Here is a 20,520-nt window from a genome sequence, read left to right on the forward strand (position 1 = left end):
TACATACATACCTATGATAAAGTTTCATTTATAAATTAGGCACAGTAAGAAAGTTACAACAATAATACAATAGAACAATTATAACATATTGTAATAAAAGTTATATGAATGTGGTCTCTCGCTCTTTCAAAATATCTTGTACAAATATAATGCCTTTTCCATCTTAACTAGGAACTTACACACTGTGGCCGTAACTTCTGCATTCTGAGGTATGATAGCAAAACTGGCATGAATTTCTTTTTCCTTCTTCATGTCATGGATAGAAGATTCACTTGTATCATAGAGCTTAGCAACCTAAGGATACAGTTTTTTTTCTCTCCTTATTAGGTCGAGAACTTTCCATTTTTTCACTTAAAGGAAGCACTTTATGACTTCTCTTTGGCATAGCTGAATTGTCAACATCACTACTCTTGTGCTTTGGGGCATTATTAAGTAAAATAAAGGTTACCTGAACAAGCACTGTGATACCCTGACAATCGATCTGATAACTCAGATGGCTACTAAGTGACTAACAGGCAGGATACGCTGGACAAAGGGAAGATTCACGTCCCAGGTAAAATGGAGCAGGATGGCGAGAGATTTCATCACACTACTCAAGACAGCATACGGTTTAAACCTTAAAAAATTGTTTATTTCTGGAATTTTCCATTTAATATTTTCAGACTACGGTTGACAACGGGTAACCAGAACCACGGAAAGGAAAACCGCAGATAAGGGGGGACTACTCTAACTGTGCTAAGTGTGATGAGTGAGAAGCGCTATGAAGACACAGAACAGGAAACTGACCCCGTAAGGGAATGAGAGAAGTCAGACTTCTTCAAATATGACTGAACAGAGATTGACTGAACAGAGATTGGAGGAGAGTCGACTATTCAAAGGGTAAGTAAGTGGGAAGAAGTAACTGGTATTTGAGAAACTAAGAGAAGGCCAAGGTGGCTAAAATACAGAGATCGTATTAAAAGATAAAGCTAAAGAGGCTGGCAGGGGCTAGACTATGTGGGCCTTGAAGGCCATATAAGAACTCAAGCTTTTATCCTACGAGGTTAAGATTTGCATTTAAAAAAAAAACCACACACACTAGCTCAACATATTGTAGAGAAGGAAAAAGGGCTATGGCAAGACCAGTTAGAAGGCTTACTCAGATGGCCCAGGTGAAAGATCACAGTAGTAGTCTGAATGAGGGTGATGGCAGTGGAGATGAGGTTTAATACATAGATCTGAGAAATATTTAAGAGATAAAACTGTCATGTCCTGCTGAAAGAATGGAAATTGCTGAAGAAAATGGACATGTCAAAGACTTGCAAATGACGTTTACCGAGGAAGAGAAATCAAGATAGGCTGGTTTTATGTTTTGTCTGTGTTTTTGTTTGATTTTGGTTTTATGATAAGGCAATGAGGAAAACATTAAGTTTGGTTTTGGACATAAAGTTTAAGGTATTTCTGAACATCCAAATAGGAGGGCGATATCAAGAAGGCAGATGGAGAACTAAGTGTGAAGCTCAGATAGAGGTGGACAGGCAGTTTAACTCTGAGTCTTTAGGGTATAGCTGATAACTCAACACAGAAGCTCAGGAAATACTAGCATAGAAAGAATAAAAGTGAAATGAGAAGACGACCTATAAGTGAACTTCAAGTACGACGAGTCATGTAAAAAGTCCGTGGTGTTGGCAATATGGAGGTCACTGCTGCACTTATTAGCCTGAACTGTTTCAGTTTAGTAATGGGATTGGAAGCTAGAATGGATTGAGAAGTGAGCGGGTGCTGACAGCTCTTTTGAGAAATCTGGCTGTGAAGGAAACAGGAAATTGGTAACAATAGGACAATTACTAGAAAACGTGTGGGGGATGAGTGAGGGATCGATTACCCCACCCATTCCACACGTGAGAGACCTGCGCATATTCAAAACCAGACGGGAAAATATCTACTTAAAAGGAAAATGCTGAACATCCATGAGAAAAAGAGAGGGATAATTCATAGTTGAAGCCTTCAGAAGTGGAAAGGGGTTAAGATACAAGGTACACTAGCCTTAGATGGGAAGGCACATCCATGAGAAAAAGAGAGGGATAATTCATAGTTGAAGCCTTCAGAAGTGGAAAGGGGTTAAGATACAAGGTACACTAGCCTTAGATGGGAAGGCTAACTCTTCTACTGTAAAACAAGAAAGGAAGATAAGATGAATACAAATAGAGGCAGATTTGTGCGTCTTGAAGTAGGAAAAATAAAGAAGTTATGTCTTTCTATTTAAAAGCATGGTCTACAGGACAACACTCATCATATAACTTACGTTTTTTTCTTCTATCAATCAGAAGACTTTTCATTTTTTAAAAAATATAATAGGTGTAGGGTCATTATAGAGGATGATAAACAACCAATTAAAATTTGTCTGAATAGAAAAACCTCATGAGAGGTGTATACATATGTAATGCTACATTATGAAATATATATAAAATATGTATGTATGCGTGTGTGTATGTGTGCAGGGAGCACTCACGTGGTCTGGACATGGAATGCCAAGGAGCTGATTTGCTTTCATCATTTATAATGACTTACTAAGAAAATCCTAATTGAAATAAATACGAGACAAGACAAAATAAGAAACAGATTGTTGAGGCTGATAAATTTCCCCTTCATAATGCCTTGTACTCTTAATTAATCACTTCTGTAATAAGGTTGCTCTTCTCTTTTGGACTAAGTTCTACATGAGCAGGGGCTATGTTACAGTTCACCACTGTAACCCTAGTATCTAGTGTAATGTCTGATACAGAGCAGCTAATAAATATTGGTCAACATTAAGACAGCATCTTACATTGCACCCAATTTGTATTTATGAGCCTATCAAAAGAGCCTTAATATTCTCACTTTATCATAAGTAATCATTATGTAAAAAGGTTTATCTATCTGTTTTGTATGTTTAAGATTTTTATTTTAAAATAGCATTACACTGCTAAAAAGTATTTGAAAAGTGAGGGAAATAGACCAGATGACTTCTTCAGGTCCTTTCTAATCTCTCTCTGATTTTCTGTACTGTAAGTAAGTGGATCAGGAACTTTGGTTGTAAATGTACATAGGAAAGCCAGGCACAAAATCAAAAATAAAACTATGTTTAAACAGTTCATCTAAACCAGCAGTTTCCAATGTTCTTGGAAGACTCTGACAGTTCCTCAGGAGCTGCTTACAGGACAGGTAGTAAGGTGAGGTTAAATTAGTTTGATTCCCAGACCCCTCTCCTCACTTCAATCAGAGAAATTTATATTACCTGTTTGATAAAATAATTAGACATGAGATTTGATTTTTAAAAAGGGTTTAGGGGGCTTCCCCGGTGGCACAGTGGTTGAGAGTCCGCCTGCCAGTGCAGGGGACATGGGTTCATGCCCCAGTCCGGGAAGATCCCACATGCCGCGGAGCGGCTGGGCCCGTGAGCCATGGCCGCTGAGCCTGCACGTCCGGAGCCTGGGCTCCGCAACGGGAGAGGCCGCAACAGTGAGAGGCCCACGTACCGCGCAAAAAAAAAAAAAAGGGTTTAGGGAGGGAAAAAAGAGGTTTGACAGTGAAAAATTATCATTATGAAAAACAAAATTATTAATCTGGTCACAACTAACATTTTTAATCACATTTTTGTAATTAAACACTCCCTAAAACACTCTAGGGAGTATATTATTTGGGAGATGTCATATTAGCAGAATATGAAAAAAAAACTCCATTTAGTTAACCAACTTGAAACATAGGCCAATGTAGGAAGAAAAAACTATCTAATGCCCCAAGAATGTTTGGTTCCCTTTTGAATAATAATTAAGAGAATTTATGGATCATGGTGAAACTGTGTTTGGATTTTCATGGTTCATGTAGGCATTTATAATATGAAACATCTTTGTTAAAGTCCAATTTTTTTTTTTTTTGTGGTATGCGGGCCTCTCACTGCTGTGGCCTCTCCCGTTGCGGAGCACAGGCTCCGGACGCGCAGGCTCAGCGGCCATGGCTCACGGGCCCAGCCGCTCCGCGGCATGTGGGATCCTCCCAGACCGGGGCACGAACCTGTGTCCCCTGCATCGGCAGGAGGACTCTCAACCACTGTGCCACCAGGGAAGCCCAGTCCAATGTATTTTAAAATCAGTATCAAAAACAGAGAAAAAGCTGGAAATACCCAAGTCGCTCAACAGATGCAAATAAACAGGTGGGTTCATAGCCAAACAAAGAAATATACTACTCAGCAATAAAATGGAATGAACTACACGTAACAACTTGGATGAATCTCAAATGTACGCTAAGTAAAAGATTTTTATAAAAGCACATGCTAAATGATTCTATTGATATAAAACTATATAGAATATCAGAGCTAGTCTATAATAACAGAAACAGGTTAGTAGCTGCAAGGAGACAGGACGGAGAAGGAAGGACTACTACAGAGGGGCATGAAGAAACTTCTGAGAATGATGGATCTATGCACTGACTTGAATAGATGGTGATGATGGTTGGATGAGAGTATGCGTATGCCAAACTTCAAACTGTATACTTTAAATATATACAATTTACTGCAAGCCAATTATACCAAAATATCTTTAAAAAAATAAACACGTTAATTTTGAATGTAAAAGAATGTATAAAAATCTACCTCATAAATCTTTAAAGATTATTTCAGGATATAGAACCACCATAGCACATTTTAAGGTAGGAAAATGATTATTACCTTACAACTTTTGCAGCCTGGGAACTTTCAATTCCTTTAAAACAAACTTTTTTGACATGATCTCCTGAGCTTTGGCCAGTAATAGATTTTTTTTCTTCTAGTAAGAAATCCCGGAATGACTTGGATGAAACTGAATGTAGAGAAGATGCCCTGTAAAAAAACAACAGAGATCATGTAAAAACACTCACTTTTGCTGGAAGTGACAAGGGGATAATGGAGAGAATATATACTAAAAATTTTACAATGATATAATTACAGTTTTCAATGTGATGTTGGATTCCTGCCGTCAGTTGTAGACTAATTAAAACTGTGTGATAGGGCTTCCCTGGTGGTGCAGTGGTTGAAAGTCCGCCTGCCGATGCAGGGGACAGGACACGGGTTCGTGCCCTGTTCCGGGAAGATCCCACGTGCCACGGAGCGGCTGGGCCCGTGAGCCATGGCCACTGAGCCTGCGCGTCCGGAGCCTGTGCTCCGCAACGGGAGAGGCCACAACAGTGAGAGGCCCGCATACCACAAAAAGAAAAAAAAAAAACAAAAAAAAAAACTGTGTGATAAGAAAAAACAATCAATGGAGACCAATACTGGTGATAACCCAGATGGTGAAGTAAAAACAGCTATTATAACTATGCCTCAGGTAACAACAAAAAATATGGTCAGAATAAATTAATAAGAAAATCTGTATAGACCTATACCTCTTTTAAAAATTAAATTAATCCCACCAGCTTTTTATTGTAGAAATTAACAGTGATTCTATAATTTATATGCGAATACAAAAACCTAGATTAGCCAAAGTCATCGTAAAAAAGAGATACAAAACTGGAAGAAGATAAAACAAGGTACAGTAATCAAGACAGTGTGGTATTAAGGATTAACTGATCAATGGAACAGATTAGAGAACCCAGTAATAGACCCTCATGTAGACAGTCATTTTACTTTCAATAACAGAACTGCCAAAGCAACCCAGTGGGAAGAATGTTTTCTATAATAAACAAATGGTTTATAGAAGGAAAAAAAAACCTTGACCTTTGTTTCACACCATACTCCCAAGTTATTTCAAGATGAATTATAGAACTAACATAAAAGCTAAATATCCTGGAAGAAAACAGAAGACTATCTTCATAACTTGGTGGTAAGCAAAGGTTTCTTAGGACATAAACAGCAATAACCATCAAATCAAGAAATGATAAATGAGACTTAACCAAATTAAAAACTTCTGTTTATCAGAAGATATCATTAAGAAAACAGAGAGGGGCTTCCCTGGTGGCGCAGTGGTTGAGAGTCCACCTGCCGATGCAGAGGACACGGGTTCGTGCCCTGGTCCGGGAAGATCCCACATGCCACAGAGCGGCTGGGCCCATGAGCCATGGCCGATGAGCCTGTGCTCCGCAACGGGAGAGGCCACAACAGTGAGAGGCCTGTGTACCGCAAAGAAAAAAAAAAAAAAAACCAGAGAAAATATTTGCAAAACATACATCTGGCACTACCCAGACTCTAAAAAGAAACCCTAAGGACTTCCCTGGTGGTGCAGTGGTTAAGAATCCACCTGCCAACGCAGGGGACACAGGTTCAAGCCCTGGTCTGGGCAGAGCCCACGTGCCTCGGAGCAACTAAGCCCGTGCACCACAACTCTGAGCCTGCTCGCCACAACTACTGAAGCCCGCGTGCTCTAGGGAAGGTGTGCTGCAACTACTGAAGCCCACGCACCTAGAGGCCGCGCTCCACAACAGAAACCACCGCAATGAGAAGCCCATGCACTGCAACGAAGAGTAGGCCCTGCTTGCCATAACTAGAGAAAGACCGCGCGCAGCAATGAAGACCGAACACAGCCCAAAAAAAAAAAAAAAAAACGAAATCCTAGAACTAAAATGTAAAAGAACACAAATATAAAAGACAAGGCAATTTCAAAAGGCATGCAGAAAGGATCTGAATAGACACTTCACAGAGGAAGAGATGTTAATTGGTCAATAAGCACGTGAAAAAGTGTGCTCATTACTCATCAGGGAAACACAAAACCACAAGGAGAAACCACTACATGCCCACCCAAACAGGTAAAATTAATTGACAATACCAAATGTTGGCAAAGATGTGAAACAACCAACAGTCTCATAAATTTTGCTGGGAGGATAAAATGATACAAATGCTGTGGAAAATATCTGGCAGTTTTTTAAAAAAAGTAAACATGCATTTTCTGTAAAATCCAGCAATTCTACTCTCTATTGTTTACCCAAGAGAAGTTAAAATATACGTCTACAAAAAGGACTAAACAAGAATGGTCAGAGCAACTTTATTCTTAAGAGCCAATAACTGGAAAGAGTCCAGGTGTCCATCAACAGGAGTAAACACAAATTATGGTATATTCATATATGGTATATTCATACCTTGGAACACTACTGAATAATAAAAAGGAATAAACTATTGGTATACACAATCCAAATAAATCTGAAAAACATGCTGAGTGAAAGAAGCCAGACACAAAAGTATATTATGTTTCATTCTAATTACATAAACTTCTAGAACAGGCAAAACTCAACTATAGTCAAAAAAGAAAAACCACAACAATGGTTGACACTGGGGTGAGAGAGGGGCAAAGATAAAAAGAGAACTTTTTGAAGAAAATTTTCTGGGATAATGGTAATGCTCAGCAATTTACTAAAAAGGTAATAAACAATGACCAAGTGGGCTTTATTTAATGCAAGGTTGTTCTAACACTCAAAAAAAATTAATCAATATAATTCATCACATTAACAGGATAAAGGATAAAAATCCTACGAAAAGTTCTATGATCCAGTCAATGGATGCATCAAAAAAATTAAATACTTAGGGATACAATTAACAAAACATGGATGGACATGATACATATATTTAAAACTATAAAAGACAGCTGAGAGATTTTAAAGAGAATCTAAAGGATACCATGTTCATTCTTAGGGGACTCAATGACCCAATACTGATAACCTGTCAATACTCTTCAATTCATCTACAGATTCAAAGCAACACCCAACAAATCCCAGTAGGCTTTTTTTTTTTTGACAAGCCAAATCTAAGATTTATTTAAACATGGTCAAAACTAAAAATAGAAAAAATAATTTTGAAAAAAAGAACAAAATCAGAGAAATTATACTATCTGATTTCAACACTTATAAAAGCTATCATCAAAAGCACAAACATATAGGTCAAACGGAACTGAGTAGAGTCCAGAATTAGACCCACACACACATCATGCTCAACTGACTTCCAAGTGCCAAGTAATAAAATGGAGCAAGAACAATCTTTTCAACAAATTGTGCTGGAACAACTAGATATCTGTATGAGAAAAAAAAAGAATAAACGAAAACCTTTATCTCTACCATACCCACATATAAAAAGAAAATCACAAACCCAATCACAAAAGCTAAACTTAGGAAACATCTAGATCAAAACAAAAAATTTTTGTAACCTTAGAATCGTCAAAGACATAAAAAGCCCTAACTTTCAATGAAAACAAAACAAAAAATGGATGTAATGGGTTTTACCAAAATTAACAACTTCTGCTCCTCCCAAGACAACGTTAAGAAATGAAAAACCAAAATACAGACTGGGAGGTAATATCCACAAAACATATCAAAAAACATCCTTATTTTCAGAATATAGACTCTCAGAATTCTAGATTAACAAAATAGCCCAATAAAAGGCAAAAGATCTGAAAAGACATTTCAGAGATATGAAAATAGCCAATAAGCCCCTGAGAAATGCCAAATAAACCACACCTACTAGAAGACCTAAAATTAAAAAGATTAAATATATGAAGTGTTGGAAAGGATGTGGAATAATGGGAACTCACATGCTACTAGTAGGAACGTCCAACGGCATGACCATTTTGGAAACCTGTCTGGTACTTTTCCTAGGAAGTCAAACATTCACTTAACATACGATCCAGCAATTCCAATCCTAAGCATTTACTCAAGAGAAATAATAACATAAGACTTGTACCTAAATAACTTTTTTCATAAAGATAAACTTAGTATTTCTCAACAAGCAAGGAAGAAATTATTGATATATAACAACATGGATGAAGCTCCAAACCTTTCTGTTGAATGAAGGGAGCCAGACACACACGAGAGCATATACTGTACTTACATGCCATTTATAAGAAGTTCCAGAACAGGCAAAACTAAGCTATAGTGATAGAAATTTCATCAATGGTAGCTGGGGGCATGGGTAGAGGGTGGGGGTTGGTTGAGAAAAGGTAGTGGGATGGTGGAAATATTTTTCTTAATTAGACAGGTGATACATTTGTCAAAACTCCCACTATACACTTGAAAGTAGTGCAGTTTACTGTATGTAAATTATACCTCGGTAAAGTTATTTCAAAAAAAACAGAATACACAATGAAATCTATTGCACTCCTTCTGAATGACTAAAACAATTTTTTATGCAAAGGAAGTGGAAAAAGGTCAACTCACATACCACTAGTGAGAGTGTTGTGGTATCTACTAGAAATGAATATATGCATATCCTACAGCCCAGTAATTTTATTCCTAGTTATATACGCAACAGAAATGCAAATATGTTCAACAAAGACGTGAACTAGAATATCTACAGCAGCACTAACCCTAACAACAGTAAAACAACAAAGCTACTAAAATGCCAAGAAGAACTGAATGAGTAAAATAAATTGTGGTATATTTACACAATGGAATATTAGTACTCATCAAAATATGAATGAATTTCATAAATATGTTGAGCAAAAGGAGCTAGAAACAATAATGATTCTATGTGTGTGTGTGTGTGTGTGTGTGTGTGTGTGTGTGTGTGTGTATTAAAAAGGGAGAGATTACTCTATGGAAGTAGAAGTCAGGATAGTGGACTAGGGGAGGGGACTTCTGAGATGCTGGCAGCGTTACTTCTTGATTTGAGTGCTGGTTGCACAAGACGTGTTCAGTTTGTGAAAATACAACAACCTACACACTTATGATAACTGCACTCCTAAGTGTATACATTATGTTTCAATAAAAAGTAATTTAAAATTTAAATCTAATTTTCCATGTACAACATAGAGGAAATAAAAATTAAGTTGATCTAAATAATCAAAAATACACAAAACTAATCACACCCAGTATAGGTGTAGTACTTTGAGAATTAGTTGAGTGGAATGCACTTTAGAATATCTACCAAAAAATAGTATACAAATTAAAAATCACCTTTACAGATTAATTTAGCTTCCAAAGATTTCATGCTCAGATTGCTATGGTATTAGAATCTTTTTATTCAACAATCAATGTTTTACTGCAATCAAAAATGTAAAAGGGACTTGCAGGGTAGTAGTCAGGGTCAGGCACACAGGCTCTGCGGCTAACTGTTGTAGGTTCAAACCTTGTCTCTGTCACATACCAGCTTTGACCTTGGGGAGATACTAACCTCTAAGCTTCAGTTTCCTCATCAGTAACATGGAGATACTGATACCATCTCCTTCCTTATAATGGTTGTTATGAGGATCAAATGTTAACTTATGGTAAAATACTTAAACAGTACCTGATACATAGAAATGCTATGTTAAGTCTGTTACTATCCACAATTTTCACAGCATTTAACAAAACTAACTTATTTTAAGAGAAAAAGAAGACAATGAGAACACAGAAATTCTGACATGAAGAAATATAGGCATAATATCTTTCCTTCCTAAAGTCTAACTTAGAAAAACTGATTCAGAAATGTAACCTTTAGCTATGATTTTGTATACTAGAACTACACTGTAACCTTAGCATCATTTTCAGAAATCCTTAATAAGTAAAAATTATTAATAACAACATAAGCAATTTCCTAGTCTAATATTAATTTCTTCTATTTTATTTACTCAGAAAACAAAGTGAACACAAATGCTAACCAGTTAATTCCCCAAAAAGTTAAATTCATACTTTGAAGAAACCATAAAATCCACAACCAGATTAAATTCATAAACTATTTGGGGTTCCCCATAAAAAATTAGCAAGGCCTTCTAAAATCCTGTATCTTGTCTGAATAACTCATCTGTACCTGATTCTGACCTAACCACCAAAACACTTTTACATGCATCATCTCATTTAACCCTTACAATAACAATCCTTGAAGATAAGTATTTTTATCACTACCTAAGTTTAAAAGAAGAGTACAACCAAAGTTGAGGGACCTGAATGATCCTACGATCACCAGAGATAAGGCAGAACTGGGATCCAAACCCATTTCTTAATGATCACAAAACTCATGCTTGGCCATCTAGTCTATCACTGGCTTCAATAAGAAATGAAAACAATACTCCTTGTAAAGTGCCAAAGATGACACAGATGGGAGGAAAATAATGGTGATTCACACTGTTTTGTTAGCATATGAGCTAAGCATCTATTCATAACAAAATCAGCTAAAAACTTTTACCAAATTTCTATCTACTCAATAATTAAATCAATACAAACTGCCTCACATAAAATTTTTCTAAGGAAAAAAACTAACCAATAACTTAATACATGTTAAAGAAATCAGTTAATCATGTGAACATACTACAGACTAAGTTACAATTTATTGAGTATATAATAATGGTTAACATTTATACATTTGATTGTACAACACTGAAGGTGCTAGGCTAAATGTGTTTCATTTATTAACTCAGTGTACTCTTCACAATACCCCTGTGAAACAGGTACTGTGTTTAGCCCTATTTATGAACAAGGAGACAGAAAAAGATTAAATAACTGATCTGACAGGGAAAGATTAAACAACTGATCTGAATTCACACTGCTACCAGGTAACAGATTCACAATGTCAAGCTCAGGCAAGGCTCACTCCAGAACCCAGGAGTTCACTATAAGATCACTATATTAAGATCACTATACTCTACTACTGTGTCCACATTTAAAAATCATTTACCCTATGTAAAATCTTAAATCACAGAAGGGAAATTTTCTTTACAGATTTATCAGAAACATGACCCACTCACGTATTCACGTGAAAGATATTTCTTCAAAAGGAGCTTACCTGACTTTACCACAAAATTTTCTCCAAAGCACATACATATGCAGAACACTGGAAAATTAAATACAAAGAACCACTCTCCGTTTCCTTACCAACTCCTTTCTGCTCCCGAAAACACACATCCTGAAGGTTTCTACTGGCAAACAACGTAACTGTGGTGGAAAGTACAGTGTCTCATTAGTCATTAGGGAACACTGCTCGCGAACACTCTGCCAAAAAAATCTGCTGAATGTCTTTGGTAAGTAATTCATGTCTCTAAGAACAGAAACTTCACAATGATCTGTGTAAGAACCACACGGTGTCAGATTCATCTTAGTGGTAATTCTGGAACTTCTAGATGTGGTAAACAATATACACGCTAAAAATTTTTATTTCTTTAATGGCTACTTATGATAATATCTCCTTAAGAATAAATATAGGTAACAATGCTTACAAGATATCTTAAAACTCACATGTTCATTAACCATGCATAGTGGTTACCTATAAAATGTCTTATGCAGACTTCTTTTTAAATGAGTTCTGTTATTCTTTCCACTGATCATGCCATACTTTGAAACAGTGTCTGATTTCCAACGATTTTACTTTCCTAACTCAAAGGTTCTGGCTCTTTTCCATTTTAGCAGCCAGAGAAACTTAATGAAGAAGAATCTGTAGCCACATAAAAAATTAATCAAGATTTTGTTCCTCAACTAAAGCAGCCGTGAAATTTTTGCTTTAATGAATAAAATTTCTAGCTCTAAAAAGTTAAATAATTGAAATTAGTTTAGAATTTATAGGTTAGCTCTAAATGGAATTTGGAGAATTTACATTCATACATCAAGCCAGGCCACAAAGATTGTGCATTCTTCCACTCAAGATGACTGGTGACAAATGTTGTATTATTTCTCCAAGTAAAATAAAGGATAATGAAAAGTGACCAACTCCCATGTACACTTGGCGTTTTCACATTAGATTTAAAAGTCAACTGGTTAGAACTTCATTGTAATGCAAAAACCAGTTATCTTTCATATTTAACACCGACACAAGGTGAGTGAATGTGTGAACAAACTAAGTAAAATTCCTTACCACGACCAGAAGCAGACTTAGAGGGCTAATGTGTGATTTGCTAATGAAGAGCACATTAACCTCATTATTAAGATAAACAGTATAAAAACACCTTCTAATAAATAAATAAAATCGCATTAGATGATTCATCAGGATGATGAAGATGTTCCTTTGAGAAGTATTTTAAAAAAGATAAATCACTACAGTAATGAATATATTCCATAAATCACTACAGTAATGAATATATTCCATAAATACAATCTGTAAATCAGATTAAAATGTTAATTTCAGATTAACTTTCTACTTTTTCCAAAGCTGGGCAAAGTTTAAATTCTACCAACTTTCTATAAACCAATAATTTACAGAAGATAACAAATCTATTACTATTTTATTTCTTTAAGCATATACCACATGTATTTACAACCTATGTGTAACTGATTAAAAATGAAGTGATATACTAAACCTGCAGCCTTCTAAGAATTCAAGAAAGAAAATTCAACAACCTAAAAATGACTATTTCCATTTATACTAAATATACATAATTCAGGAATATCAAACATCAACCATTTTACATAAATATGTTCTTAAAAGTTCTAACAAGGGACTTCCCTGGTGGTGCAGTGGTTAAGACTCCATGCTTCCAATGCAGGGAGCCCGGGTTCAATCCCTGGTCAGGGAACTAGATCCCACATGCATGCATGCCACAACTAAGACCTGGCACAGATAAATAAAGAAATAAATAAATAAAAATAAATATTAAAAAAAAAAGTTCTAACAAATGTTTTCTGATCCCTGTCATTAATTTATATGCATATATTATATACATATATGCTTATAATACATATGTATAATTATGTACATTTATTGACATATATATCTTACATACATATATTCTACTAACTTAGCCCACTATTATTTATTTAATAACTCAAGCAGTACATAAATTCAGAAGAATTTAGCAGAAATGAACTTTAAAAGATCCTTCAGGGCTTCCCTGGTGGCGCAGTGGTTTAGAGTCCACCTGCCGATGCAGGGGACAGGGGTTCGTGCCCCGGTCCGGGAAGATCCCACGTGCCGCGGAGCGGCTGGGCCCGTGAAAAAAAAAATTATTTCATTGGGGCTGGAAAGAACTCCTATGTTTGAAATAGATGCTAAACCAAGAGTATTTGTCCAGTAGTTGGATTTCCTAACTTGAGTGATCATTGTTTTGCTCCTTCTTTTGTTCATTTACTTTTTGTTTTTAAATAAGGAAACTGGTTGATGGCAGGGCTAAAAGTGTATTTACTAAGCCCAAAGCTTCCTCATGTGCTTAGCTAATTCTCTCAAATTGCGATATATTTAGTATCTTGAGAGCTAATCAAAGAACTTTTTTTTTTTTGTCTTTTTCATACTTTTGTTTAGGGAAAACATAACTCAATATAGGGAAAACATAACTCAATATTGTAACAGGGGACTTCCCTGGTGGCGCAGTGGTTAAGAATCTGCCTGCCAATGCAGGGGACATGGGTTCGAGACCTTGTCCGGGAGGATCCCACATGCCGCGGAGCAACTAAGCCCGTGCACCACAACTACTGAGCCTGCGCTCTAGAGCCCAAGAGCCACAACTACTGAGCCCACGTGCCACAACTACTGAAGCCCGTGCACCTGGAGTCCGTGCTCCACAACAAGAGAAGCCACCGCAATGAGAAGCCCACACACTGCAACAAAGAGTAGCTCCCGCTCACCACAACTAGAGAAAGCCCGGGCGCAGCCATGAACACCCAACACAGCCAAAAATATTTTAAAAGTAAAAAAATAAAATAAATTTATATGAAAAAAATATATATTGTAACAGCTACTCCATAAACCCTACAGAGGCAGTGATTAAATCAGTTTTGTATATTGCCTTATCATCAGAAACTAGAACAGTGCCTTGCATGTAGAAGGTGCACAACAAATACCAATGAATTAAAACATTCTACTTGGGCTTCCCTGGTGGCGCAGTGGTTAAGAATCTGCCTGCCAATGCAGGGGACACGGGTTCGAGCTCTGGTCTGGGAAGATCCCACATGACGCGGAGCAACTAAGCCCGTGAGCCACAACTACTGAGCCTACACGTCTGGAGCCTGTGCTCCGCAACGGGAGAGGCCCACGCACCGCGATGAAGAGTGGCCCCCACTCACTGCAACTGGAGAAAGCCCTCACACAGAAATGAAGACCCAAAACAGCCAAAAATAAATAAATTAATTAAAAAAAAAAAAACATTCTACTAAACCCATTCCCTCAAGTTTTACTCTCTTTTCTTTTTCACTTGGGTGTTCTCACCTCTTGTTTTCTTTTTCTGTGATCATATTTTAGATTTACTAGTAGGTCTGATATTTAGTCCTATTGGTGGCAATCAAAATAAAATGAGTTGCCACTCTCTTCAAAACAATTTACATTTTAATGGGAAAAATATTCCCTCTTACAAATAGAAAAAAGTGGCATTAGAAGTAATGAAGGGATTGCCCCAAACCAAGAGTAGTCTCTAATACCCTCTTTCAATGCTTGTGAGAACAACAGGGTTCTACTCATCTTTCCTGCCCTTCATACTATCCATGTATTTTTCTTCTAAAATTGGTTTCCAATTATTATGATACTAGTTACCAAAAAAAAGGGAGGATGGGAGGGGAGCAGAAGTACAACCTATTTTTCATATGTCAAAATTGCTATCTGACCTCTTTGGAGATTATTCCTATTAATGTTGCATTATGGGTCAACTCTAATTGAGAAAAGTTATACAAGACAATGTTAAGTAAACAGCCCTGCTTAAAAGGGACAATGACAAGCTATGATTATAAAAATTTAAAGATATTCATGATGCATACAGGGAATATACAAAGAAATTAGGGTGCTAAAAGAAAACTGTTTGCTTTTATCAAACTTCTCTATGATATACATTATTTTTTATAAAAAATGAAAAAATAAGAATGTTCCCTTAAAGTGCCTTAGCAATAAACATTAATTAAAATACCAAGAAGAAATTTTATCTACACATATATGACAAAGATTCAAAAATCATGACGCACTTCTCAAAACAAACAAAAAAATAAAGTATTTCCCAAGGTCCAATTTTTAACTTGAAAGCAAAGAGGGGAATGAAATATTTGAAAAAGACAGGAAGGAAAAAAAAAAAAAACAAAAAAACAAAGCCAAGAACTACCTTAAAAGCTAATGTACAAAGCTTATTTTAATAAAAATTAGAGCATACCATGCATTCGCTGGTTTGGGGGTTTTTGAAGGAGCACTTAAAGCTGTTTCCATGCTATTCATTCCTGAATTATTATCTTTGGTAGTCATTGCAATCATTTTTCGTTGCTTCTGAGACAGTTTAACTCCATGAGAAATCATTTTTCTAGAAATTAAGTTAAATTAAACCAATCAGTTTCACCGCTTCTGAGAAAGTTTAATTGCATAAGAAATAATTTTGCTAGAAATTAAACCAATTAACATTAGTTTCTGCTCAACAAAGGTTACTGGTAATTATATTGCTCTGTGTTTATTTGATGGGATTTTACTATTACTAGATCAAAATGACCACAAGTTTCAACAGTGGCAATATATATAATTAGTTTATACTATCAAGGATCAAGTACTAGCTACATGGGAGCCCTCCTAATAAACTTGCATCACACTTGTAACAGAAATAGATCATTTTAGAGGCAAATTTCCGGCATGTAATACTGTATTCCACAAGAGCTAGACTATCAACCCAACTCAGTCTTCAGAATATATTTAAGAAATAATGTTATGGAGGCTAAATTACCTAGAAAAGAGCTTACAACTAACTTTAACATCAAATGCAGAAAAATAATAGGAAAGGTCCAGTAGGTCTTTCCAGTTCTTTAGGGCAGAACTATAACACGCTTTCCTTTTTTATGATTTTGTAACCAACCCCAAATTTGTCTTTGGTGTAGCTCCACATTTTTGTCTACTTTCTTCTATTTGCATGATGGTTCTGAGATCCATGACAGGAGGGCTTACAGGACTAAAAGACATAAAAGTTACTTTACAACCCATTCATTTAACCATGAAGTCCAACACCCAAACATTACTGAAACTGTAAATTATATATAACATCATTAATGAGAGGATAATTTAGGTCTATTTTGTCAGCTGTAGCCAACTTCAAAAAGGATATTTTGAATGAAAGCTACTTTTATATATACATACATAATAATAAAATGCATCAAAAGTCATAATGTTAAGACATACATGTTTAATTAAATAGTCTAACATTAGTGATTAGAAGATGCTTCCAGGTGTTCCCACAAATATGTTTACTTAGGAAAAAAGGTGAGACTACTTTCTGAACTATCTTTAGACCATGAAGCAGCATAAACCGGGACATCATCATCTTTATTCCAACTGTGCAAAATACAGCATATTTCAAAATAATTACACAAATGGCCCAGATGACAATATAATTGGTAAGTCAATTAACAGTCTTAGCCTATTATAAACCATACTAGGTAATAAAGATGAAGCATAAGCTCAATTAGCTCTTTGAAAGGATACTGTATGTTAATTACACTTATTCCTTCAGTTTTAAAAACTGACTTTTCTAAGTAAAATATGGATAGAATATAGGTTAAGTTAAAACTACAGCATAACATTAAATGAATAGCCTCTGAAAATTAATTATAACAACACATTTTGTGAGATCTTAAATACACTTTAATATGCAAAAAAAAAAGATAAAGTAAGCCTACAAATGACAAAATGGTCTTCCTGAGTGGGAGTTTTTACTAATATACACTATCCAGTAAAAAAGGAAAAGAAGCTGATATCAAGTCACTCTGTGTGTGTGTGTGTGTGTGTGTGTGTGTGTGTGTGTGTGTTATAGAGTATTTTACTAAGTATTCCCTGATGACACTGCAAAGGCAACTAAATTCTGTCTGGAAAAAAAAGCCTATTTTAGCTGGTTAGTAATTTGTATGCACTTTAGCTGGTAATTTGTATGCATTTAGGTAATTTTCTGTATATTAGAAATTTGTATTAATTTTTTAAATGTGCTTCATTAAAAAGTTTCACTTGACTAAAAATAAATGATATTTCTCAGACTAACAAGTACAGAACAAAATTAAAGTCCTACCTGAAAGAGCCAGAAACCCAACTGGAAGAGCTTGTAGTATCAATTCTGTTACTGGGAATGGGCTGTGGAGCAGATACTTTAAGTACTGGTGATTTTTCCCATGGTTTTAAATCTTCCCTAAAATGTGTAGGAGGTGTACCATTAACATAGGATTTAATTTTCCCCTGGAGGTTAAAAAAAAAAAAAAAAAAAATTAAAAAGTGAGTAATAGCAGGTACCCCTAGCACAGTAGCTAACACATAGTTGGTACTCAGTAAATACTGGTTAAACTATATTAAAGAGTAAAACCTTACAATAATTATCTAGTATTTTCAATTCAGTTCTTCTACTGTTTAGTATCTCGATCAATTCTCAAACCATATCAGTGGCTATAACCCAATTATTAAAAGCTTTGGGAATAATTTTTAGGGACATAAGTTTGCATATCAAGTTATTTACCTGAGCAGTAAACAAAAATGTTAATAAGTATAAGTTGTTCAAATAAGATATGAAGCGGTAACTTTAAAATTAACAATCCATGACTTTAAAATGAAACAAAATGAAAGTCTGGCATAAATGTCATACAATTCACTCTGAATATAATTAAAGGACTGAATAAAATTAAAGTCAAATAATATTGACACTTCAAAAGGGACCCTAAAACTTTGCTATTACAATAGGTCAAGGAAGTTACTGAAATGGTATTTCCACTGCCAGGACAGATTCTTCTACTATTGCCAAAAATTCACAGTATGCCTTCAACCTTCTTTTAAACCTCAACTGTCTTCCAGGCCAACCTAAGTGTAATATGAATTTCCCCCAAACTTCTACCTTACATAAAAAAATTTTTATGATAAAGATTTGTTTTATATCAATCCTTGAGGCCTAGAAGACTCTTAATAAAGGGTAAATTTTCTATTGTCTCACAAATTTCTAGACGTTCTAATATATTTTGTGGATGTATAGAGGTTAGAAAAAATTACTCTATATCTGGTAAGTTTGACCTTCTCCTTCCCTGTAGATTAACAACTATGGAATTAAATGTTAAGAGATGTCTGAAACATGGCCTCCCCCAGAGTTGACCAGCCTAGGAATTCAGCAGCTTAGTGTCAATTATGCTAGACTAGGAGAAGAACTCCATTCCAGATTGCATTGCTCCAGTTCACACCGTGGCAGAAAGACACTAAACAAATTTTGGTATTAGGCTTACTTTCAAAATCATTTTCCTTTGACAATTTTTAGCTGGTGTTAACTGACATTTCACAAAATATATTTCAAGTAATTTAGCTATGAATATATATTTCAATATGCCTATACAGTGTTGCTATACTTTACATCAACATTACTTTTATTGCAGAAAGATTAGAAATACAACATCATAAAGGGCTCAAAACTGCAATTAAAATCTTTAAAACTAGAAATATTAGGCTAATTTGAGAAAACTAACACTACATATATTATGTCATTCATTGCATTTTCTTATAAACCAGGCAGAAGAATGTTTTAAAGTTAGAGTAAAAATAATGAAAAACTAAACTGTCTATAGACTAAAATTTGAAGAAAATAGTGCATTAATAAACAAACACAAACCTCAATCTTATCTGAATGAAAGCTTGTTGTGAAATCAGGAGACTGTAAATCTCTAGGACTACCCACTCCTGCATAGCTTCCTTCAGAGTCTGATGTCAACAGTTCTGGAAGAGATTCCACAGAATTGGTCTTACCAGACTTTAGCAATCCTAAAAGGTGAAAATTTTTTCATATTTAAACACATATACGGTAAACACATATGTATTACATTTAATGAACCAAATAAAGCTAAAAGCGTCCAATTATCCAGATTTAGTAACATTTAAATTATAGTCACTGTACTAAAGTCTTAATAATTCAAGCTAACTGAAGAAAGAAATCAGGTGAAGTGAAAAACTGAAATGGAGAATTTTAAAACAACAGTTTTATTCATTTTAATTACACACCAATTAAGCAATAAACCTGAGGAAGATAATTATTTGGTATCTAATTTAAAAAGTGACTCAGAACAGTTTTTTCCCCATAAAGATAAGACAGCAAGACAAAATTAATAAACTCTAGACCCCTCCCGTTTCCCTTTCCCACCTGTCTCTGCACCTATGCAAAGGGGGATTAGTCCCAGTCTGTGTGGGAGAAGCATTATAACCTCTCTGCCACTCATCTAAGCCAGCAGACTGGCCAGGTAGCAGAGGCTTTGCTGAAGCCTACTGTGGCCTGTTGGAGGGTTTTTCCTTCTGCAAAATATCTGTGAATTGAGAGCTATTTTCAGTTAGCTTATCACCTAAAGAATAAGTTGTTATGAAATGTATATACCATTTGTTCTCTTAGGCAAGCTAAATACCTGTCTCCCTGCTACATCTGGTATCCTGGCTCATTAGCAAATCAGTCATTTCAAGTATAAACAGTAAAAAAAAAAAAAACTTTTGCTTAGGTTCATGTGTTTATTTCCACATATTTAAAATGTAGTACAATGGCAAAATAAATACATTATAAAACATATCTCATAAATTCAGTAAGTGTTGTTCTCTTTTTTCTTTTCTTTTTTTTTTTTTTTTGCGGTACGCGGCCCTCTCACTGCTGTGGCCTCTCCCGTCGCGGAGCACAGGCTCCGGACGCGCAGGCTCAGCGGCCATGGCTCACGGGCCCAGCCGCTCCACGGCATGCGGGATCCTCCCGGACCGGGGCACGA

General features: G+C 35.7%; 1 protein-coding gene across 6 annotated transcripts in view; it reads right to left on the bottom strand.

Moving 5' to 3' along the window:
- The window catches only part of IBTK (inhibitor of Bruton tyrosine kinase), a 90,046-nt gene that overhangs the window by 9,124 nt on the left and 60,402 nt on the right, over positions 1-20,520 (bottom strand). For 3 of the 6 annotated variants that reach the window (XM_007108927.4, XM_007108926.4, XM_007108932.4), the window contains 5 exons: positions 19,392-19,540; positions 17,823-17,986; positions 16,623-16,715; positions 15,939-16,082; positions 4,685-4,834 (listed from right to left, as the gene is read on the bottom strand). In XM_007108927.4, the coding sequence (XP_007108989.2) occupies positions 4,685-4,834; positions 15,939-16,082; positions 16,623-16,715; positions 17,823-17,986; positions 19,392-19,540 (700 nt within the window). Of the gene's footprint in view, positions 1-4,684; positions 4,835-13,332; positions 13,424-15,938; positions 16,083-16,622; positions 16,716-17,822; positions 17,987-19,391; positions 19,541-20,520 lie in introns of those variants that run through there. The other 3 variants (XM_007108929.4, XM_007108928.4, XM_055087681.1) reach the window with 2 other exon arrangements.

Source organism: Physeter macrocephalus, chromosome 11 (genome assembly GCF_002837175.3).
Source record: "Physeter macrocephalus isolate SW-GA chromosome 11, ASM283717v5, whole genome shotgun sequence".
Lineage (NCBI taxonomy): Eukaryota > Metazoa > Chordata > Mammalia > Artiodactyla > Physeteridae > Physeter > Physeter macrocephalus.